This window comes from Maylandia zebra, linkage group LG18 (genome assembly GCF_041146795.1).
Source record: "Maylandia zebra isolate NMK-2024a linkage group LG18, Mzebra_GT3a, whole genome shotgun sequence".
Taxonomy (NCBI): Eukaryota; Metazoa; Chordata; class Actinopteri; order Cichliformes; family Cichlidae; genus Maylandia; species Maylandia zebra.
Window position 1 is genome coordinate 23,790,994 of NC_135184.1, and position 24,426 is coordinate 23,815,419.

General features: G+C 38.6%; 1 protein-coding gene across 3 annotated transcripts; it reads left to right on the forward strand.

Moving 5' to 3' along the window:
* Nucleotides 1-419: 419 nt before the first annotated feature.
* On the forward strand, nt 420-24,219 carry kdm4ab (lysine (K)-specific demethylase 4A, genome duplicate b). 3 transcript variants are annotated; one of them, XM_012916857.4, is made up of 23 exons: nt 420-583; nt 4,409-4,553; nt 4,651-4,826; nt 4,979-5,093; nt 5,218-5,411; nt 5,800-5,849; nt 5,978-6,081; nt 6,177-6,314; nt 6,427-6,653; nt 7,613-7,779; nt 7,898-8,565; nt 11,736-11,843; nt 12,045-12,156; nt 12,436-12,611; nt 13,042-13,255; nt 13,774-13,853; nt 15,989-16,044; nt 17,227-17,335; nt 18,359-18,550; nt 20,119-20,289; nt 20,397-20,516; nt 21,291-21,383; nt 22,728-24,219. In XM_012916857.4, the coding sequence occupies exons 2-23, from the start codon at nt 4,431-4,433 to the stop codon at nt 22,863-22,865; spliced, it is 3,531 nt and encodes a 1,176-aa protein (XP_012772311.3). In that variant the 5' UTR covers nt 420-583; nt 4,409-4,430; the 3' UTR covers nt 22,866-24,219. The 3 variants fall into 3 exon arrangements, with proteins under 3 accessions (XP_012772311.3, XP_076732529.1, XP_076732528.1); XM_076876414.1 differs by having other exon boundaries at nt 12,048-12,156; XM_076876413.1 differs by having other exon boundaries at nt 420-579.
* The last annotated feature ends 207 nt before the right edge of the window (nt 24,220-24,426 follow it).

Consider the following 24,426-nt stretch of genomic DNA (forward strand, 5'->3'; position numbering starts at 1 on the left):
TGTATTTATTCGTAGTATTTATGTATTAGTGCTTTTATTAGCATTTATTGTATGTTTAGCATGTTTGTGGATACTGCAGAAATCTGTCTACCTGCATTTGAAGAGCTGGACCCCTTTAACAAAACTTTCTATAACCTACTGAATGAATAGCCTACCTTTTTCTATATTATCTTGAGCTGAAACTTTAAAGAATAAAAACTGTAATATGAACATCTTAGCAACATGTGTTAAAAAATAAAATACAATGATATCCATCGTTTATAGGTAAAAAGTGAACTATTCCCTTGACCGATACTGTCAAGTCAAATCTTATGGTTACAGAAAGACGGTTTTTGCGGTCTTATGACGTGACTCAGAGTGGCTTTATGATTGGCTAAGCGTCTCCCATGCGTGTTGTGGTAAACAAAATCCGAGGAGCGTGTACATGCGTAGAGCTGGTAATGGAGGATACTGGTCTACTCACAGGGGGCTTAGTTAGCAAGCTGTGTTTTGTCTGTTATGTTCCAGGTGGCCGCTTGTATTGATTACGACGATATCAACAACGCGAGGGACTGCTTCTGAGAGAATTAAGCAGCGGTGGTAGGTACGTGCATGTCGAGCTGTCTTCGTCGTAGAATGTGAACTTCTGAACTTACGATGCTAATATGTAGAGGGCGATGCTAGCCCTTTCAGGGTGCAGTCTATTTCCTGACAAAACATCATTGACTTGACAAATGGTAGTTTCACTTTTATTGTTGTCTGTGTAATTCAACCCGAATAGTCATTTCAAACGATGCTTTTTGGAATAATTTTATATACCTGTGATGTAAGAACTCAAGCTACCGCTGTGCAAGTTTGCAAAGAGGACACTATACGAATTCGCTGGATAGTGTATACTAGCATTGGTTGAAATTGTAATACGGAGCATAGTCTCAACCCATGTCGGTGTTAACGTGAACTAAGGTTAGGTTAGTTAACGAAAGCCTTCTCGAATCTGTTGCCTGTCACTTTGGAATTAAGGTTTAGTCACACAGTTCACTTTCAGTACTATGTCCTAGTTTGCAGTGTTGCGGACGTCACCAGAGCTAAATCGGACACCAGTGCTATGCTATCATAGTGGCTAATGCTAACATTAAGTGCCGTTACATGAATCGTTTCCTGTTTGTTTAGCAAGTTTGTAAATGAGCAAATATTTGTTTCGTGGACTTCATCTGCGAGTCCGAATTAAAGAGACGGATAAATGGCCGCAGGTTTTTCGGGGGCGGTCACAGTACTTAACAGGCTAGCTTGTTCCACGTTAATGCAATGCTGAAACTTACAAGTGTGCAAGTGCGAACAGACAACAAGGACATTTAAGGACAATTTCGCATTAAATAAGGTTATGTTTTCTGTGCAAGACCGTGGGAGCGTTTTAATTCAATGGTAAACGTTTACGTGGTGTGCGCCCACTACAGGACGTATTGAGTACTGAGGCGCTGTGACGGTCTTGACGGTGTTGTGGCAAAAACTGATTGCTCATATTTAAACTGCTATAAGTAACTTGTTGGGCTATAATATGGTAAACATATGTCAAATGCATCCCTTATGGATGACATAAAGTCATCTTGAGCCACAAACAACATTCGTGTAACAAGGTAGAAGCCGCAATCAGTTTTTGGCAGTGACTTTTATATAACCTTTATTTATGCAGTTAAAAAATGTCATTAACATTAAAAATGTCTTTTGTAAGAGTAAGCTGGCCAACAGCACAGCAGAAATTCCAGCAAATATTACAATAGTTCTGTAAAAATATTTTAAGTGGGGATAAAGGACTGGATTGGTTATAATGTAAGTACAATAACACAGAATTGTAAAGATACTTGAAAAACAGATAATTTTTTAAATTCTATATGTAACCCCTTTGTAAACCCTGTTCACCGAAGTCTGTTTACGAACGTACATAAAGATATTACACATAAAAAATACACAGAAACATTGGAAATCACTTTTTGGCAGGCAATCACTTTTTGGCACAACAACTGAAACTACTAGTATTTATAACACTATATTTTGACGGCGGCTTACTGCAGCGTAAAGATTTAGTTGAGTTGCACTATGAATAATATCAATAAAATCATAAATATAAATCAAATACTGTGCATAAGTCTTGAGCCACTACTTGTTTCTATATATTTCGCTTCCAAGGAGCCAGACTTATCATTTTTAAAATTGGTCTCAAGCAATAATTTCTGACTGTTTTTTGAAGGTTTTTCATAGTTTTTCTTTAGACATTGGCTGCTTTTTCACTTATTTTCAGTCCAGTTCTTTTACCTGCACATTTTCAGAGGGTTTGATTTGTTAAGTAAGTAATTTGTTCCAATAGAGCTCGACAGACCACGTGACTTTCGCGCATTGCGTTGTAGATACGTGTGGCAGCAAAATCAAAACACTGCATTAAGCGCTAGCATTTCCAGCACCGGTAATCATTAATTCTGCGGTTTTAATCCCTACTTACATTTTATTTGCCCCAAAAACAGTTATGTACAAAATGAAGGAGAACACGGCAGGTCCGTACAAAGACAGACTTGACGAAAAGGGCAAAAAAACCAAAAAAGTACGAGGAAAAAAATCAAAGGAGTGAAAGGGTTTCCAATAGAAATAAAACAAGTGTTTCATAATTCATTCAATTTATTGTCTTTGTTTATAACTGGCATCATTGTTTCATTCTATTATAGAATCCTACAGGAAGGAGGCAAAACTGTATTCCATTGTGCTTTATTAGCTACTTCAGTGAGAAACAAATCAACATACTGTAAAACAGTTATTCATCACTTGATTGCTTCAATACAAGGTTCAAGGTAACTTTGAACCTTGAACCTTGAACCACTTGATTGCTTCAATACAACGCTTGGGCACATATGTGCAGGACTTTTCGTGGCTGTTTTGATTTCGCGCTCCCTTTTAACCGATCAAATCTCGCTGTGGTAGCAGCTTTAAACTTTGTATGACCCATGTTGATAGAAGGTGCCCAGTTTGGATTGCATTTCAGCATTTTGTAGGCTGGTTTTCCTACAAAGCAACAGCAAACAAAGCAGCACAGCGCAGCGAATTCAATTCAAATCAATATAAGACTTATTTGTAACCTACATCAACAATTATGTTATGATAAATTATGTAATAACTACAACAAAAGACTCACCTTTGTGGAAATGCTTGGAGCAGACTAACATGTAAGCTGTAGTGTTCTGGAACGTTATATTTTGTCTTCGAATCACTGCAATCCAGGCCATCAGTCGGCTCTTTGTTACTTCGGAAACACGGCTTGAACAATTTTTCTTCCACGGCGGAATCCGATAAAAACCGATCTTTTTACCCGTCGGCTTCCTGTGGCTGTCATGGGACCGGGTATTGCAGTTAATAATGCAACAGCTTCTTGCCATTCTTTGTGCTTCTTTTTATCACTGTGTGACTGGTTTCTTGTGAAAGCCTGCGTGCACTAGTACCACTTGCCACTCGTACCTACAATCCTTTGCGGTTTTGACGTCAAATTTTCGAGCTCTATTTGTTTTGGTGAATCCATAAAAAAGCCTAAATGTAGCACAGATTGACATGTATATTACAGTATTTTCACACCAACAAGCTTACTTATATCTATGTTATATCTACGTATATCTTAGTGTGGTCTATAGTGTGTATGAACACTGGAGGACTGAAGAAGTGGCAGACCCAAAAGAAAAAAAAACAAACAATCTACACAGATGAACACTATCTCAAAAGTCATATCCCTTAAGTAGATCCATCTATTGTTCACTGAAGCCTTATCAGAAATGGTCTCAATGAACAATGGCTGTGAAGAAGCCATTCTTAAGGAAGAGGAATGGGGAGGAAAGGCTGAGGTATGCCAGACTAGCCAAGAACTGGTCTGAAAATCAGTGTCAACAGGTTTTATCGAGTAGAAATTGTTTTTTGAAAGTTTTAGCTCAAATCATCATCAAAAAAAACATAAAGTGCTTGTGTGACTGGGTGAATGAGACAAGTTGTGTAAAGCACTGAGTGCTCAGAGTAGAAAAGCGCTATATAAGAACCAGCCCAAGGCTGAGTCACAAGAGAATAACAATGAAGACATTATATAAATATAAAGAAATTATAAGAAGACTTGGCTAAGAGAGTTCAGGCTGTGTTGATGGATAAAGGTGGTCAAATATTGACTGTCAGACTCTTTTTGCCTTCTACTGTATTTCCATGTATGTTTGCAGATCTTTCTCATTTTCCTAGCAAAAAAATATTATATAAAAGCTGTGGCTCAAGACGTTTGCACAGTACCTTACTTTACATTGAAAAAAATAAAATTATTTGTTTACTCTTTATGTGTGAAGAGCGACATGTAAGTTCCACTTAAATGTGTTTCGTTTTGCATGCCACAAAATACTTTGACCATTTACATTTGCAGGCGCTGCCATCAAGTTTTGGAAATGGCTTCGGACGCTTCCAAAGGGATTATGACTTTTTATCCCACTGCTGAGGAATTCAAGGATTTCAGGCGCTATGTTGCATATATGGAGTCGAAGGGAGCACATAAAGCAGGCCTGGCTAAAGTAAGTGCTAACACAACATATGCTAACACTTGGGCCATTATTTGATATTTTTATCTAGCCATTTTCAAAGCTTCACTGTCTAATGTCTTCTTCCAAGATTGTCCCACCAAAAGAATGGAAGCCCAGACATTCTTATGACGACATAGATGAGTTGGTGATACCTGCACCCATTCAGCAGGTTGTGACAGGTGTGTCAGGTCTCTTCACGCAGTACAACATACAGAGGAGATCCATGACGGTGAGAGAGTTTCGCAGGGTTGCCAACAGCAACAGGTGAGAAGCGCAAAATTAAAGAGGTTGAAGATTTTTATTTTCTGATGTGTCTTGAGTACTAATACTAACATATTCAATATTTTAATGCTTTAAATCTGTGTACGGGGTCAATGTTAATAAACTGTTTTTTTTTTCTTTTTCTTCTTTTACAGGTACTGTAGTCCACATTATGATAACTTTGAGGAGCTGGAAAGGAAGTACTGGAAGAACGTGACCTTTAATGCTCCTTTATATGGAGCAGATGTTAATGGAACATTGTATGATCCAGTGAGTTAGCATTATTTCACCCGGCACACAAGCTGATGACATCACTGATCATACTGTACTGACTGATTCTGTTTCTGAGTCTCATTTTAAAAAAATATCTTGTTTCCTTTCTGTTTACTGGTAGGATGTCAGGGAGTGGAATATTTGCCATCTGGACACCATTTTGGATACTGTGGAGCGTGACAACGGCATCACTATTGAGGGTGTTAATACACCCTACTTGTATTTTGGCATGTGGAAGACCACCTTTCCATGGCACACAGAGGACATGGACCTCTACAGTATCAATTATTTGCACTTTGGAGAACCTAAATCATGGTAAAGATGCATGCTAGTTAGTTAATTGATTTACAACTGTAATTTGTTTTATCTAATAGTAACTTGCACATAGTGTTGTTTTTGTTGTTGTTGTTCTGTTAAATAGTGGTTTCTCATGTCTGCTTGAAACTTGGGGGTTGCGGGTTGGGCATGAGTGCTGTTTCATGCGTGGCTGCTGAGGCCTTTGATGGTTTTCATTTACATTAGACAGTTTTGTCTCTCAAGGTGTTAAAGAAGAGGCAGAAAAAGCAGTTAACTGTTATGTGTGTACACAGTGTTAAAACGAAAGAAAGCATTCAACTTAACTTGTGCATAGAAACCAGGCTGAAAAGATCTAGGGCAGATGGATACATGCACAAAGTAATTTTCAGCATTTGACTGTCTGCAGGTATTGTATTCCTCCAGAGCACGGGAAAAGATTTGAGCGTCTGGCTCAAGGTAGGTGGCCAGTAGGATATTTTCTGTAGATATGTGTTATATAGCTATACAATGAATACATCACAGTCATGGATTCTTGTACTGTAATATTTCATATTTCACAAGAGATTTGATCTCTTTCCTTCTAGGCTTCTTTCCCAATAGCGCTCAGAATTGTGATGCCTTTCTAAGGCACAAGATGACACTGATCTCTCCTTTTGTACTAAAGAAATACAGCATTCCATTCGAAAGGGTAACTTTTTTGTAACAATTTATTGTATTTTTAGCCACGACACAGGCTAAATGCAAGAACTGCACTTGCTTATTGTTTTATTATCTGTTCATTAGATTACTCAGGAGGCTGGGGAGTTCATGATCACTTTCCCCTATTCCTATCATGCTGGTTTCAACCACGGCTTCAACTGTGCAGAGTCCACCAACTTTGCTACAGAGAGATGGATTGAATATGGCAAGCAGGCAGTTTTGGTGAGGAGAGTCATTCAGTGTCGGAGAATCAATTTGATTCTTATCTTAGTGGAAAGAAATACGTTTTATTATTACTTAAAAGAGAGTCTGTGTATGCATTTTTCCCTTTTAGTGCTCATGCCGTAGAGACATGGTGAAGATTTCCATGGATGTCTTTGTGAAAAAATACCAGCCAGATCGCTACGAACAGTGGCTGGAAGGCCGAGACCTGGTGCCCATTGACCATTCACGACCCACCCCAGAAGCTAAGGAGTTCTTGGATGAGTCATTTAATGACATCACCAGCAGCAGTGAGACTAGCTCCATCAAGAGCTGTGGGGAGGACGGACAGTGGAAGAGGTGGGCCATTTACTGTACAAATGAATCTCCTCGTGAAAATGAACTTTTCCTCTATGAAGACAACGAGCATCAAATTGACATTATAGGTGTATCTACTAACAATCTTGGACGAGTTTTGGTCTCGGTGACCTCTGACCTTTGGGTTCAAACTCGTCATGTGATAGCTTGAGAACAATGCGACATAGAATTTTGAAATTGATACCATGTGACCTCTGACCTTTGGGTTCAAACTCGTCATGTGATAGCTTGAGAACAATGCGACATAGAATTTTGAAATTGATACCATGTGACCTCTGACCTTTGGGTTCAAACTCGTCATGTGATAGCTTGAGAACAATGCGACATAGAATTTTGAAATTGATACCATGGCTGTAGCTATGGGGGGGCTTAGGGGTACCAGTGGCTGCTGCCAGTATTTTTACACCTGGTTTCACTTTATCTCATTGTATGTCATAACTTTACTCTTGTCCACGGCTGGCTATAAGAGTACAAGCAAGAGTGGTTCATAGACTGGTTCTAATACATACTTTGTACACTGCCTCTGTTTGGCAACAGTGCACACTGTAGGAAGATGGGCAGTCGCTGGAGTTGAGCTGACAGCGGGGGTGCCACCTATTGTGGGACCATAAAACCAGCTTTAGCAGAATATTAAGATATTTAGTTCCTTTCCCCTTTTGTAACAGTAGCAATTAAGTACTTCACAAGTGTGCTTTATTAGCAAATTTACCTTAAGGTATCAAAAGTATTCATTCTGCATGTTCTTCACATGTGTTTTACTGTTACATATGGTGTTCATGGGTTAATCTCACTGATGTAATAATAGGTATCTTGTTTTTTACAACATATGTTTAGAATATGTCTTCACATTACTTCAAATTAAATGGTAGAAAAACATTGATGAAACTGGGCAAATCTGATATAGTATTCACAAATCCCACATCTGTTTTGTTGAATCTCAGCACTAAACAAAGAATAGAGACCAAAAGACACCGGGTGTGTCTGGAAGTGCCCGAAGAAGTTGTACCTCAGGTTGAAGATGAAGACGATGAAGAGCAGTATGGAAAGCGTCCTAGACTCAGTCTTATACCTCCACGGGCTGTGGCACAAGATGGCAAAAGAAATAAAGGTATTAATACCGTCTCACTGATTCCTGTATGGCAACCAAGAGTCCAATAACAATTACTGCTTGATGGTGGAGTTAAACAGTGTAGCAAAACTTATTTTCTGTTTCATTTAATTTACAGGCCCACCAAAGTTGGTTGTCACTCCAACCAAGCTCACGCTAATGGATCCATTTCACAGGGGCCTGTCCCAAAGTAAGGGTGACAGTGGCTGCCCTCCTCATTATACCAAGACTCGTGCACCTGCAATCTCATCTCAGTCCAGGTCCAGAAACGGGCATCTCTCAGTCTCAGCAGCCTCTATGTGGACAGAAGTTGGAACTCAGCCTGCCCGCAAAATGGGTGTTGCCAGTCTGCTATTCCACAGGACTCTGAGTCCTAAAGATATTCTTCAGGTGCAGAGCTACAGTCAAGAGACGCAGCGGCAACCCACCACACAGCTACATGTGCACAGCTATGCCAGAGAGCACCAGGCCCGCCATCTCCAGCACAAAACCTTAACGCCGGTTCCATCTTCATCTCAGGTGCCGCACTGTGAGCAAATGAAGGCACGGCCTCAATTTGAAATCACTATGACCAAAGTAGCACAGAATGAACAAGAAGCACAAAACATTGTGGTGACGGAGAAAGAAGAACATGAACCCAAAACGTCCGTGCCTGTCGAAGCTCTGGCTGAAGTCAAGAAGCCTCAAGTTGAGCCCATAAGCAAGCCTGCTTCCCCGCTGGTTCACACACAGCCACAAGATGTGAACAAAGTGGAAACTGAGGCTCCCAAGAGTAACAAGAGAAAGGTTTGACTTTGTTTTTATATTTCTTTATTATGAAAATTACAAAAATTATGTTTTTATAATAGACAAATACATTAAAGATGTAATGGGAGAAAGATGTCAGTTGTTATATTTGTTCATTTGGTCAGTGTTGTGTTGTATGCATGTTTGAACACGGGCCACAGTGCATGCATTATCTTTGTCTAGGTACCAGCAGGCTGGCCAAAGCAGCTTTTAATCACATCTTTGCTCTCTAGTACTGACGCCTGTTCCTAGAAAGCAGATGTGACAACTCAAAACATAAGTTTCCCTCTGAGTAGACTAACCCCAGCATGAGAAATGATGATTCATGGATTAGTGCAGATCCTCCCTCAGATTATATTAAACTGACAGGCAAAAATCTGCGCTATGGCTGATTTATTTCAATTAATTTATTTTTCTTCCTCTTCAGGCCTTCTCTGCTTGTTCACTCATATAAGAACACAGACATGTATCTTCACTGTAGCACTGTATATAGTCATATGGCAAAAACGGCTGTTCATAAACGCCAAACAAACTAATAATAAAAACATATTTATTAGTGCTGTCAATAGATTTAAAAAAATTAACTAATTAATCTCACATTTTTCTATAATTAATCGCAGTTAGTTGATCGCTAGCCTGGTTGCAATTACATTTTTTGCAACTTCATATTTAAGTTTGTAACTGACATTTATGCAATATAATGAAGTAAATGGCGAATAAATACAAATAATGTATTCAAAGAGAGTTTGAATAGTTTTCTTCAATCTTTTAGCACAGGTTCTCTCCTGTGAAATACAACTTTTTAAAAAACCTATATACTAATTGGTAAGTGTACACTAACATATAATATATATTAGTTCTGTCAAACAATTACAATGTTTAATCAGATTCATCATAGGGTTACTGTCGATTAATCATGATTAAATATCATCCATTTTCATTCTATATTAATCGCATTTCATTTTGCATGAGCAAACAGACTCGAGGAAAAAAGGGAAAATATATGCACTTAAAATGTTTATTGAACATCTTGAACATTTATGTTCACAAAAACCTTTGTAAACATTGAACGAGGATAAGACAGAAGTTATATTTTTTGATAATCGCACCCCACTGGAACAACTAACTGATGCCTTAGGGCCCCTTGCCAGCCATCTCTCGCTCACTGTTATAAACCTTGGTGTTTTCTTGCACAGCTTTTTTTAAACTTGAGAAACAGATCTCCTCTGTGGTAAAAAAACAGTTTCTACCAGCTGCGTCAGATATCTAAAGCAAAGCCATAACTCCCTTTGAAGGACCTTGAAAAGCTCATTCACGCTCTTATCACTTCCAAATTAGACTTCTGTAATTCCCTGTACTCGGACCTCCCATCTTCCTCTATTCACTGGCTCCAGTTAGTTCAAAACGCAGCTGTGCGTCTCTTAACTGGTACTAGAAATTATGCCCACATCACACCGGTTTTAGCCAACCTACATTGGCTCCTTGTTGAATATCGTATCAATTTCAAAATTCTCTTGCTTACCTTTACAATTTTAAACAATTTGGCTCCCAGCTATCTATGCAAACTCCTCCATTTGTATATCCCTAATAAGACACTTAGATCTTCCAATCAAAAGCTCCTGATGCAACCGAGGTCTCGTCAGAAGTCCAGAGGTGATCGGGCCTTTGCTGTCGTAGCTCCCAGATTCTGGAATAGCCTCCCTCCTTTTATTCGTTCCTCCGAGTCATCCAGTCTTTTAAATTGCGTCTTAAAACGTATTATTTTAATCTGGCTTTTGATTCAAGCTAGTTATGTTTTGGCTTTTTTTGTTTGTTTTACCCATATTGTTCATATTGTTTCTTTTAACTGTTTCTTTTTATTCTTTCTTATGCTATTGCTCTGACTAACTGTGAAGCACTTTAGTCAACTTTGTTGTATTATTATGTGCTATAGAAATACATTTTGATTTGATTTGAAACATTTATCCACTCTGTCACTCTTGGTGAGGCACTTCAAGTCCTTGAAACGAGGAACTAAAGCTATGTAAAGCGCGTGTTCTTAACGATATTAATACATATGCATATGCATTTTGTTGCAATCCACTTGGCAATTATGTCAGTTAATATTTCTGAGGTAGACTTACTGAGTCCCCGATGCTCCGTGAGTGGTTTGTCGCAAGCTGGGTGACGCACTACCCAAAGTCCTACCAGCATCCCCGACTAACGTATGCTTCATCAAACTGCCCGAATTGCGTTGACAGAAACATTTCAGGGATTTTGAGTCATTCTGCACTCCAGATGCGTTAATTGCGTTAAAAAAAAACTTTAATCGCGGATTAATTTGCGTTAACGCGTTAATTTTGACAGCACTAATATTTATTGTTTTTCTTATTTGCAAGTAATTAATTACAGGCACTATTAGCTTGATGAACACTTATTTACAGATGTGGCTAACAGGACATTTTAACTACCCCAGAGTGTCACTGCATGAAAAATTGTTGAGCAAAATGTATTTAATAAAAAAAAAAGCAGCAATGTAAATGTGCAAGTTATGTCAATAGCGTACACGTAACACAGGCATGCTGTTGCAGTTTGTTTTGAGATGAGTTAAATATAATTTGTCAGGATCTGAGTGTTGTAAAATAACTCAGAAAAGCTCTCCAGATGTTGGTAATCCTGATTGTAGTGGAAATTGGGTCTAGCTTGATCACCAGATGATGCATGCAATGCAATGTTACGATATTGTTTAGATTTATTTAATAGCAGTTTTGGTAAAAATTAATTTTTATTACATGAACAAAAGTTAGCTAGCGGAAGGGCACACATCTTTAACTCTAAGACATTCATGCAGATTGATTAACAAATTTAGGAAGTGATGGGGAACGGGCGTATATTTGTAGGCTAACAAACTAACATCCAAAAAGGGAATTGTCTCACCGTGCGATGAACAATCTTAGGTTTCACTAAAAGCGCTTGCTTTGGTAATACGCATGTGAGTGTCCAAACTAAAACAGCCACAGGACTGTCTGGTTGCTCCGTACTGGTGCATCTTTCTGTGTATGATGTTTGCACACTAATCTCTATTAACATCATAGTCTTTTTATAATCTCTCTCGTTGGCGTGTTGAATTTTAATAGCCATTATTCTAAAATCTGAGATGTTCAATGTAATTCATGCTGTTTAAACTACAGAATATCCAATCCCCCCTCGTGGATAATGGCATTGTCATCCTGAAAGACACCATTCCTGTCATGAAACCAGTGCGCGATGAGCTGAAGGTGATTCCTCAGATTCATCATGTAAGTATTTAATACCTGAGACCAGAAGCTTAAAGGCACGGTTGGATCAGATTTTTATCTGGAAAAGTGTGCATATCAGTACAGAGCTTCCATTATGCCTGATTGTAGGGAGACCTCACTGCAAATTAATTTTGTATGTGTTTATTACAACATGCATTATGTGTCCTTTAGTTATGTCTTGCTATGCACTTCTTTCTACAGCAGGTGTCAGACGAGCAGTCGTACTGCAAGCCTGTCAAGAACCAGCAGGAAGCACAGCTGTGTAAGCTGCCTCGTCATCATCCTCTGTTCAGGGAGGCACACAGTGATGATGGTACGTAGTATTTTAGATCCTCTGTGTAATTGTGTGGTGTGTAGTTCGCCAGATTACCAAGTACTGTGTTTACCACAATGATTTTATGTCTTGTTTTAGGCTTAAATTTTTTTTCTATATCTTTTTCTTGCTATATCTGCTAATAAATGAACTCAAGTTTTGTAAATTTCTAAGACTAAGGTGGTTAATGTTTTTGTTTTATCACTTCACCTTGTCTTCCTAAAACATAATGGATTCACCATCTCCTTCCTTCATTTATGCCACACCTGTTATCCATAGATTTATATGTAGATGTGCAGGTCATCCAAGAGGAGAAAGAGGAGTGGGCAAAGCCACTAACCCAGTTATGGCAGTGTCTGCCATTTAGCCCTGCTGCAGAGAGGGAATATAACAAACGCATGGGCCAACAGGCTCCCTACTGCTCTATCTGCCTGCTCTTCTACACTCACCATCAGGTAGGAACTAAGGGCCTAAATTAACAAAACCATGTGTAGTCTATGTAGGTGTGGTTAGTTTTACAAGTGGTTCACAAAAGTTCTTGTTTTCTAAACACAGACACACTCAGTTCATTTAAATGTCAAGGAGGAAAAAAGACATGTTTTTTTGCTGTTAGGTATTGTCACAGTTAGCAGTGAACTGTGTGTCGCAAACATTAGTAAATCGGTTTGTCTTGTATTCATCTATATTATATCCTTGCTTCTGTTGTAGAAAGAGCAACTATGCATTTGCAAATAATATAATGTGTTAGATATATTAATATACCTCTTTAAATAAAGATTGCAATAAATGTGCTGCATGTTTCCTACAGTTACCATAGTACTGGATTAATCAGAATTTGAGGAGAACAATGATGCTAACAAACCTCTAAACTTTTTCTCTTTTAAGTCTGAATCCAATACTGGGAGTTCTAGTGTGACACTGGTGAACCGTCCAGGGGGCCAACAGTGGTCTAAACCACTGATCCCTGAAATGTGTTTTAACACCCAGTCCAGTAAGATTACTGACAGCGGGGAGGGGCAGCTGTCTAACCCTAATGTAGCTGAGGATGGTACCAGCCGCCTGGTGAGCTGCACTCAGTGCTGCGTACGTGTACATACAAGTAAGCCTATTTTCTCTGATGCATCTATTAAAATAGTTAGAAGAAGGCTGAGGGATTATTAAATTAAATCGTAATTACATTTAGTACATCCAGACCTGTTTGTTTTTCTTTAGGAAACTAGCACTCAGCTGCTTTTTTTCTTAAGCTACTTTAATAAACCATAATTCAGGCACATCAAAGATGAATACATAAACACCCCTTTGACGCTTAAAACGATTCAGCCAGTTCCTCTAGCAGCTGCTGCACAAAGTCTCAAGTGAATGGTTTTGCTGAATGACGTGCTAGAGTTATTTGCTTCACAGAGAACATAAATGGGGAGTAATGAAAGTGGAAAATTTGCTGCAAACAGTAGCCCTCAGTTTGGTTTTTTAAATACCTTCTGCACTGCTAACAGTTGATGGTTTAAAAATATTATACTTAGAAAAGCAAAATAAGAATAAGCAAAAAGTTGATTTTAGCATCTCTGCCCTTTTAAGCTTTGAAATGTCTGAGTTTGTTTATTTCTGGTTTTGTTTTAGGTTGCTATGGCATTTCCAGGGATGATGCAGAGCTAGATGAATGGCTGTGTGCCCGCTGTGAGGCTGACGCCATCACTGAGGTTAGTTAATGAAGGCATGTCCTTCGTTTTTTTTTTTAAATAAGTCTTTAGCCCTGCTTAGTTGTAAACTTGTATCTAAATGAATAATTTAGTACATGTATTTAGTCTAAATGGCATCACATCCATTAGTGTTAGCTTGTGTATGTTGATTATGTTACAGTAAAATCAAGTGTTTAGCAGTGTAGCCTGCTGCTTGGAAAGGCTCATAAATGGAAGCAGCTTACCACTGGAATCTTAATGGGCCCCATTTGTGTCACTCTTTCATAGCGGTTCTGTTGTCTGCTAAAAGAAACGGAGGAATGTCTGTTAAAACACACAAAAAACATGTGTGTATGTCTTTAATTAAGTGTTAAATGTAAAGTAAAATTAGATGAGGTAAGATGTAAACAAAGCTACTGTATTACAGGCCAAGAATAAATTTGTGCTGAGCCACATTCACCATATAGGATGGTAACACACACTGTGGGGCCATTGGCATTGAAATATCAGTTTCTGCGGTTGCATTGAAACCAATACATGTACTCCTTACTTAAAATATATAAACATGGGGTGGTTATACCCACACAAAAAGTACCTGAAACAAAAAATCGGAAGGTAACATAAAAGGATTACCAGTAAAGACATGCTGTGTTCACGGCTACCTTCCTCAGAGGAATGAATCATTGGTACTGTTCCCCAATAACTAGAATTTCAGAACTTGTATAACAGATAAACTTCAATTGTGAATTTAATTGACTGAAGTTGAAATGATTTGCAGCTCCGACTGCAAAAAATCTCTTGGCAATTTTTGTGAGTGTGAAGATACTTTTTTTTTTTTTTTTTTTTTTTTTTAAACAAAGGTGTCTGCATATGTGCACATGCCAGCTCTTTCTCTCTGTCAAAACATTGTACTACTACTGATAATAATAATAATAATAATAATAATAATAATAATAATAATAATAATAATAATAATAATAATAATAACGACAACATATTTCATGATACAGAATAAGGCATAACTGTTCACGTCAGCACTACAGAATTGGCTTGTTGTTTTTTGGGGGGTAAACAGAACTGAGAGCCGCATCATTAAAACTTGGCTCTGTATGACGTCGCTTCCTCTCTGCAGAGATAGCGTTAGTGGCCCCTTCCTCTTGGTGGACATGTATTTTTTTTCCACCTTTTGTTTTAAAAGATTATCTGAAAATTTCCTTTGCTCTCAGCATTCCCATCAGCTCAAAACAATAGGGAACTATTCTGGGAATGTCTCCTGAAGATAGTCTAAATCCCTCTGACCACTAGTGGGCAGTGCTCCACTGTACACTTCATTAAGCCTGAGACGATGTTATGTAGTTTTGTGTTTATGTGTTTTTTACTTGTGGAAGTTTTCGGTCTTATCTAACTTGATGTCATGGTTTAAGTAGACTAAAAAGGTTTTTTTTGTTTTTTTTTGGTAGGTTTACTTAAAATGTTATTGCTACAGATTTCCTTGTTCTGTTTTTAGCGAATTTTAGGGCTTTAATCAGGATTCAGGGTGTCCACATTAAGCTGTTACTTCCCCATGATTCACAGATCTTGTGTCAGTGCTTTTCTGGTTTATATCTTGTATAAAGGTTTCTAAAAAAGGTGTATAGAAAGTGTATAGAAAGCTATTAAAAATAGCTTGCAATAATTTTTATATTTATTCACAGAAAAGTAAATATTAACAAGATAATAAAATGTGAATATTACTGCCTAGCATAGCTTTAAATGGCTTTAAGAGACTTGATACATTCAAGTCTTTTTGTCCAAATTTTTAGAAGCAAAATAAACAGAATTTTTTTTCCTGCATGTGATTCTTTCATGAATGTTGTGCAGCTTTTTGTTTATTGGCGACACTCAGCGGTTTATTTACTTGAAACATGCAGAAGTGGTTTTTCGTGTTCTAGCACATGTCTGTTGGGTTTGTAGGACAAACAAATGATCAGACAAGATTAAGCTTCATATGATTGATTTTTTTTTTTTTCATGCAAATCTTTTACATAATTGTGGTTTTCCTCCAGTGTAGACTAAGAACAACATACTGTCCTAATCAAAACATACAGTTTGGTGTAATAAGAGAAATGAATCATATACTACAGCTAAAAATATATGATGCATGTTTCTTTTTGCAGGACTGCTGCCTGTGTTCCCTGAGAGGAGGAGCTTTACAGAGAGCCAACAATGACAAGTAAGAAGTACTGAAATAAACAAGTGATGATATTCTAAGCACAACTTTGTCATTTACACACAGTAATGTTGAGGTTGAAACTGGGGCTCTGCCTCCACCTTTGTTCACTTGTTTGAAGTTGTAAGAACTTCAGTCAGGAAAACATTTCCCTGCTTCTTGGATTCAGTCAATCACGCTCAGTCGTGACATTATGTCATAAAATTGTTGTCATTCTCTTTGACTGCTGTAATTTTTGCTTCCTTTAACCTCTTACCTCTGAAATCATCTCATCCATTAGACCTTTAAACTAATCAAATTTTTCAAATTCATATGTGTGTTGTGCAAACAAACAAACATCTGTGGTTACCCAAATAGAAAAGATTGACTATCTTGACTATATTGACTACATGCATTCTCACACGCACCCGAGTCCAGGAGCTGTACTGAATTTATGTTGAGAGCGCCTGAAGGCAAAATCCTTTAGCCCAGATGATGTTAGTCACACCCTGTTTGAGAGTAGAGCGTTCTCAGTGTGCTGAAGTTCAAATAGCAGATTTTCCTCACACTGTCAAAGTGATATCATTCAAAAGTCATCTTGAGTTCAGCCCAACTGGAGAAACTAGTTTATCTTTAGATTTTTGAAAATACATGATTTAATTTTTTTTACAGTTTCATTCATTTATTTAGTATTGAATATGTGTAGACAATAACATGTATCCCTAAGGCTTTGTCTACACTAATCCGGATAAAGTTGAAAACGGCGTTTTCGTCTAAAAACGCTCCGCGTCCACACTATCGTTTTCAATCGTTTCAGAACAGTTTTTCATCCACTGAAACGCCTGAAAACACTTTTCTGCGCATGTGTGAATCGTGAGACAATTCGACCTGCATAATTTCTGTCTGCTGTTTATTTACTTTCCGGCTCTTTGAAACATCACGGCAAAAGGTCGAGGAAAAGCACCGAGTTTTTTAAATGGATTAACAATGAGGAGTTCTTGCTGCATGTAACACAAAAGTACAAAGTTGCAAAAGCGAGTGAGAATTAAAGAATTTGTAGAAACGCTATCTGGAGCATGTACAAACTGATATTAATCTTTAATAGGGCTGTCAAAATTGAGCGCAAACAAAACAACTGCTGTATAATGCCCTCTGGGTGTAACATACTCTTTCTGTGAAATCCAATTCATGTTGCCTTTCACACAGGTGGGTTCATGTGCTGTGTGCCATAACTGTGCTGGAAGCTCGCTTTGTCAACATCACTGAGCGGAGCCCCGTTGACCTCTCTGCCATCCCACTGCCACGTTTCAGACTGGTAAGTCAGTACAGCTGTGTACTGTAGGGTTACACATGAGTGCGGTGACCCACACAAGGCCACGCGTTTTGTAGATTTGGGGATATTCCTGTGAATGTGGAATGCATCTGTCATGGAATGCAAATGACACAGTAAGGTGTGTGTGTGTGTGTGTGTGTGTGTGTGTGTGTGTGTGTGTGTGTGTGTGTGTGTGTGTGTGTGTGTGTGTGTGTGTTTGTTTTCCACTTCCGAGCACAAGGGCACTTGGAATGTCATGAGTTCACACATCACTTCTGTTTAACTACTGTGGTGCCTGTTGTACTGTCACCACAGTTTTACTTCTTGTTTTTGTATGTTCTAAAAATAAAGAAAAAGTACCGCTTAACTGTGTAATGGCACGCACGCACACACACGCGCGCGCGCGCGCACACACACACACACACACACACACACACACACTTTTTTAGCTTCCTGTCAGCTCACCGAAGTAAATTTCAAAATAATGTAAAAGGATTGCACTATCCTTATCTTATAGTTTGTTTGAGATCTAAGCATTCTGAAGGAAACAATGCAGGAATTCAGTTACGACAGTTGGCCTTGTTGGCATTGTTACGCGTCTGTAACACAAAGGAACCTTTGTCAAAGGATCTACTTTTACGTGTGTTTAAATAAGATATATGATGTCACTAAATTGTCAACAGGAAGCTGTGTAATTTCCTCCAGCATGTCTGCATCTCAGTTTGTGTGCCTTTTATAATTCATTTCTGACTTCCTTCCTCTCATCCTCCCTGCTTGGCTTAGACGATTTCTTTTCTTTGCCTTTAGACAACAATTCTGATGGCAAAAGAGCCAAACGGGACAGGCAAAAAGAAAAAAAAAAAAAAAAATTTATAGTACTTTCTGAAAAAAAAAAAAAAAAAAAAGACGATTTCTTTTCTCCTTCTTTGCTTCTCATGTTTTTCCTTTTCCTAGCCTCCCACTTACAATATGGAACACTTAATTTCACCCCCTTATTTCACTCTTTTGTCTTTGTTTCTCCCGTAGAAATGTGTGTACTGCAGGAAACGGATAAAGAGGGAAGTGAAAGGCTGCTGTGTTCAGTGCTCCCATGGGCGTTGCTCCACGGCATTTCACCCCACATGTGCTCAGGCAGCTGGTGTCCTCATGCACCCAGATGACTGGCCATTTATTGTCTTCATCACTTGCCACAGGCATAGAGCACCAGCCATACCTGAGGTAATCGTGGAGAGTCCCAGTCCGGCCAGTAATAATTTCTGAAGACACTGTCCTGTGAAGATGTGTTTAAGGTGTAAAACAGATTACCAGTGAAAGGAAACGACAAACAAATTTGCCTTTTTCTCAGCATGAGCTTACACTGCTTTTTCTGTGAATTTTGTCTTAAAATTGTTTCAGAGAAACGTTTTCAGTTCCTCACTGTAAAGAAGTGTTAGTTCCACATTATCAGCAAGCTTTAAAATGACCCTGAATAGCTGTCTGGGACTTTGATTTAAAGAGCAATTAAGTTTGATGTGCAGGTTAATGAATACTGTTAAATTAATTATTTTTTTCATGCGCGTCCAGCTGAATGTATAGAGATACTGGGTCATAATAAGAACATAATGCCATCCCATGGTCTCCTTACACCTTCAACACATCTTTTTTTCCGTCTCATCCCTGTGATACATTCTAAGTTCAGGTGTAAAGTTGCAGTCTAGCAACATGTCTAAACATCGTACTGTTAGAGACACTTACTCATCACATCCTAAATCACACATCAGATTTGTTGCTGAATTGAAGAAAAATATGTACTAGGCAGTTGGAAGCTAAGCTGCTAATTTGCAGTGGTGTTTACAGTTTACAGTGATGTGCTGTGTTGGACTGGTGCAGGTGAAGCTGTGGTCATGTTTGGTTTCATTAAGGGTATCAGACGTCAATATAAATTCAAGGTTATGATTTCGTTTAGCTTCACACATTAAATTCTACCTTTTGTACTAGCTTCATAATGTTTAGAGGGTTGGAAATCAGCCATATAGCCCTCTGCCTGTATCTTGTGGAATTCAGTTTGCTAGATCCACAAAAGAGCGGTAAATATCAGAGTAGGCGCACAGGTCAGCTGATCACAGCCTGTACACAAAGAAAATTCAGCCAGAGTGCTCAATAGAAATGATGAAATGACTTCTTTAATGTAACTCTTTGCCCCACGCTGCACCGCTGCTTAAGTGGTTCAGTCTCCAGCTCATTGTGTCCATATACCCATTAAAATAGTTGATGTTGTTTACACTACTGTTGGGAACTGTGGCATGAGTTGTGTAGCATTTAAAATTCCTCTCTTTTTTTTTTTCTTTTTTTTTGGTTTATGTTATCAGTTGATGAAGTGTCTTTGCAACAAGATGCTTTTATAAAGTGAGGACTGTCTTGCCTCCCGTTGTAGCTTCCAGCACAAGCTTAGTCAGCTGTGCAGCACCATAACAGCTGGAAGCTACCACAGGGATTTCTGCTTTTGCACGTTGAAGCTTTGATTCACTAACTGGAGAAGAATAACACAATAAACCTGCTCTGACAGTCTCCATGGTATTGTTGTGACTACCAGTTTGTGTTGGTTCTCATGTGTAGTGTTCATATCTTTTTTTGAACAATGGGGCAGGGATAGTGTTTAAACATTGCTGTAACCTGCTAATCCATTTCTCTGAGTTATCTTTATTGCACTACAGCCACCGTCTTACCCTTTATCTTGGGACTATGGGAAAAAATTTACTTTAAAGTAATAACATTTGATTAACACTCAGTATGTTTGTCTTCCACAGCGCAGCAAAGCTGCCATGCAGGAACTGGTAGTGGGCCAAAAGGTGATCTGTAAATACAAGAATGGCCGTTACTACCAGAGCGAATTGCTGGAGCTAACCACGGCTACGTTTTATGAAGTGGTGTTTGACGACGGCTCATTCAGCGACAACCTCTTCCCTGAGGATATTGAGGTTAATAAACCTCTCAGATAGCTAAAGCTGATCTCAAATTTTCCATTTCTAAATGCCCTCCCTTTTCAGATGGCCTGAGGTCAATATTTGTTTAAATGTGTTTGTAGAACCGGGACTGCGTCCGCCTCGGCCCACCTGCCAAAGGTGACGCTGTTCAAGTTCGATGGACAGATGGGTTGATATATGGAGCCAAGTTTGTAGCTTCCCACTCCATCCCAATGTACCTGGTAAACATGCATTTATCCCTCTGATCCTCATCAGCTTCAACTCTGTTTGATTAGACTCCATCAACACATAAAATGCTGGGTTAGGATGATTGTAAAGTCTTGGTTGTCTGGTTTAAAAATTAACATTTTGTCATGTTAAACAGATGGTTGCTAACCAGTTTTGTAATACTTTAAGATGAAGGGTCTTTATCAGTCATGTTTTTTAAGTTCTAAACAGAAAATAGGAGCCTTTATGCGAGTGTTGATGGTAGATCAGTTTGTCGCATTCTCATGAATCCAGTGTGTTTGAATATCTTTAAAGAATTTCTTGGCACAAAGAAGAATCACATAAAAATTTGTCAAGCTTAATGTAGATAAAATGTTTTTCTTTAATACAATTATACTTTTAAAACAAGAATTAATGTGGTCGTGATGAGAAAAATTCACTTTAATATCCAACAGGATAAAATATCAGAGCGAGGACATTTAATGCCTGAGGGAAGCGAACTTTCCTTTTACATCAGTCAGGAGCAGAGTCAGACATTTCACTTTTTGTTACACTTACTTGATGATGTTAATCTTTGTTGCCCTAGGTGGGAATAAATGGGAATTCTACTCTGGCTATGAAGAAAATTATTATGTGACACATACAATACAGTATGAGGAGTAGAAATATTCAAATACGCTTTAATTTAAGCACTTCCTCTGTGTGTGTGTGTGTGTGTGTGTGTGTGTGTGTGTGTGTGTGTGTGTGTGTGTGTGTGTGTGTGTGTGTGTGTGTGTGTGTGTGTGTAGGTGGAATTTGAGGATGGCTCGCAAATCTCTGTCAAGCGGGAAGACATCTACACTCTAGATGAGGATCTGCCTAAACGGGTCAAGTCAAGGATGGTGAGCTAAAAGTCTCAATGCTTTATGTTATGTGGAAATAAATATGACACCAGTTGTTGGGGATGCTGTGTAAAATGTAACTAAAAACAGTGGAATGAATAACTTAAACTCATATTTTATTTACAATAGAACATAGAAAGCACACACGCCCAAGCCTCAACTCTCGCGGCCTGGTACTAAACGACTCATGGACCAGTATGGCCCGGGGGTTGGGAACCGCTTATCTACGGTACATAATACCAACAGATTCAGGGAATCTGGAGAAATGGTCTTCAGACCTTTTCCCAATTTTCAGGAGAAAAGGTTCAAAATCAGTATTGGATGCCTGGGATCTTCAGACCGTCAGGCAGCACTGCATTAAAATCACTCCATGGGCTCAGGAAAACTTCCAGAAATCACTGTCTGTGAACACTGTTGACCGTGCCATCCACAAATGCAGGTTATAGCAAAAGAAGCCATCATCACTGCTCTCTTCTCTGAGCCAGAGCTCATTTAAAATTGGCTGACACATACTGGGAAACAGTTCTGTGGTTAAAATTTGAAATTCTTTTTGGAAAACATGAACATTACACCCTCCAGACTGAAGAGGAGCTTATAATCAGCACTCCGCTGGTATGGGAGGTGCATAAGTGCACGTGGAATTGACAGTTTGCATATTTGGAAAGGTAGCGTGACAACTGAAAGGTATTACAGGTGTTAGAGCAACAAGTGCCCCATCCAGATGACACCTTTTCAGGGAAGACTTTGTATATTTCCACTAAATAATGCAAATCCACGTACTGCAGCTATTGCAACAGCGTGGTTTCATACATAAAGAATCTGGCCTTCACCAACTGAAAACATTGAGTATCATGAAGTGAAAAGTTCAACAAAGAGCCGAGACTGTTGAGCAACTAGAATCCTTTGTCAGACAAGAACAGGACAGCAGTCAGTTCTCAAAGTGTAGACCGTTGGTAATTTATGAGGGGACGATTAATCTTTAACTATTTATCTGTTCTGTTATGAGTAATAACGGGTTTATGAGCTTTGCAGAACTTTGCAGTCTGCTTTTATTACCTCTCAGCTCTAAAAGGCTAATAGGGTATTGTCATCACCCTGCTTGGTGGATGACATGGACACCAAACTTTGTGAACACGATAGCTTGAGAATGAGGTGACGTAGGATTTTCAAATTGGTCCCATAGGTGCATCTACTTTGAAGGCTGCAGGGTGGGACTGGTGACCGTATTCTTTTTTACTTCTTTTCTTCACAGCTAGCCAACTTTGTTGTGCAATTGCAGCTGTATGTTTGCATCACAACTGTAGAACTAAGCAGTAACTTTTGTATCTCCTTTTCGGTTTTCAGTCGGTGGCATCAGACATGCGTTTCGAGCTCTTCGCGCAAAACGATGTCAAGCAGAACACCAAAAGGCAGCGGGTCATCAATTCTCGATATAGAGAGGACTACATTGAGCCGGTCATCTATCGAGCCATCATGGAGTGACATCCTTTTCTTTCTGAGGGTACTGCTTAAAGGATTGACCGCCCCTCCTGCTCTTCCACGGCCTGTCAGGCTCCATATTTATAAACTACGGCTGGGACTTTAACTGACTCTTGTGTGCTTTGAATAATATTCATCGACATTCATGTCCCATTGCAGTCTGGAGATTGTTTGCTTTCCCCCATTTCATCGTTTTTTTCTTTCCTTCAGGAAGAAGCCATTAATGAATTAAATGTGAAAAAGATTTGATATTTTCTTTGTTCTCTGCCACCCTGATTAGCAACTGTTGACTAAAAAACTACATGTTCTACAGCAGAAACATATTTCTCATTTAAATCACAATTCACTGATTCAGACTGATGTTTTCACAATTTTTGCCATACAGAAACTTGTTGATGGAGGTTTTCTCAACTCTGTTTTCTCCACTGATGCAGACACACTGTAGCCGTTGACTGTTGACAGTTTGAGTTATGAAGAATTGTGTCAAATCATAAACCCCAAAGAACTAAAATTCTCTGTCACCGTTTTAACAACGGTTGATCTTGTTGCTTATTGCGTTACATTTTGTGGTTGAGAAATACGTATACGAGTATGTAGTTCACCCATACATAGTTGTCATTGTGCATCTACTGTGAAGACAGAGGACGTTTGACATGTTTTACAGGCCCAAGCCTTACACTTCAGAGGGCCTACAATACCTTGGTTTATTATAATTATTGTAATTACTGTTATTACTATACTTTTATTTATGCAAGTGCATCAAGTTTGAAAACAAAGCTATTTTTGTCATGTCCTTTTCACAGTCTGTAGAAAACCTCAGATGTATTTATATTTATTATATTGACTGGTTTTCAGACATGCTGTTTAAACTGAGGCTCGCGTTTGCTCTGCAGTGAATTCGGGAGGTAAAGATTATTATTGCTAAAGTTGTTCAAATAGCTTATTGTTATCTTCTTTCTGAGCATTTTTTTTTTGGTGTTTTTTATTTTATTTTTTTATTTTCGTTTTGTTTTCGACTTATTGCCTCAACCAAGTGGAGTTTTTGTGTTTCTGATAAATGCTAGCTTTAGAGATTGTAGTTTCAGATGATAGTTCAATCCCTGATGACAACAAACTCCACGACAGCTCATTTTTGGATTTAAGTGAGTTTGCTTTCATTTGCAGTTCCTTGAACCTGCTTTAAAACAGACTTGTGCAGAGAATTACGAACCTCTGTAGGATGACCTTTGCAGATACTTTTTAGCTATGATCTTGGCTACTGTTGGGTTTCCTTTGGGTCTGTCTCCACAGCAGCATTAAGTCTGTGCACTCTTTGTAAACACCAACTGTTTGAGTAAAGTTTTGAATACGAAAAATACCCTTGTGTAATTTATTTTCTCTACAAAATCCTGGCATGTACTAGCATGTAGCAACTATAAATCAAACTTTTCTTTCTTTAAAGGAAAACAGAAAATCATTACATGAATAAGTCTGCTCTGCTTGGCTTGCCCACTCCTGCTGTCAGATAGTGGTAATAGCTGTATTCAAAATGCAAAATATATGTATACATCTCTGTAAGTTAAAT

Coding starts and splice junctions, on each gene's coding strand:
- kdm4ab (XM_012916857.4), top strand. CDS start 4,431: ATGGCTTCGGACGCTTCCAAAGGGATTATGACTTTTTATCCCACTGCT. Junction 5,094..5,217: donor ATGGAACATTGTATGATCCA/GTGAGTTAGCAT, acceptor GTTTACTGGTAG/GATGTCAGGGAGTGGAATAT. Junction 20,290..20,396: donor TCTTCCCTGAGGATATTGAG/GTTAATAAACCT, acceptor ATGTGTTTGTAG/AACCGGGACTGCGTCCGCCT.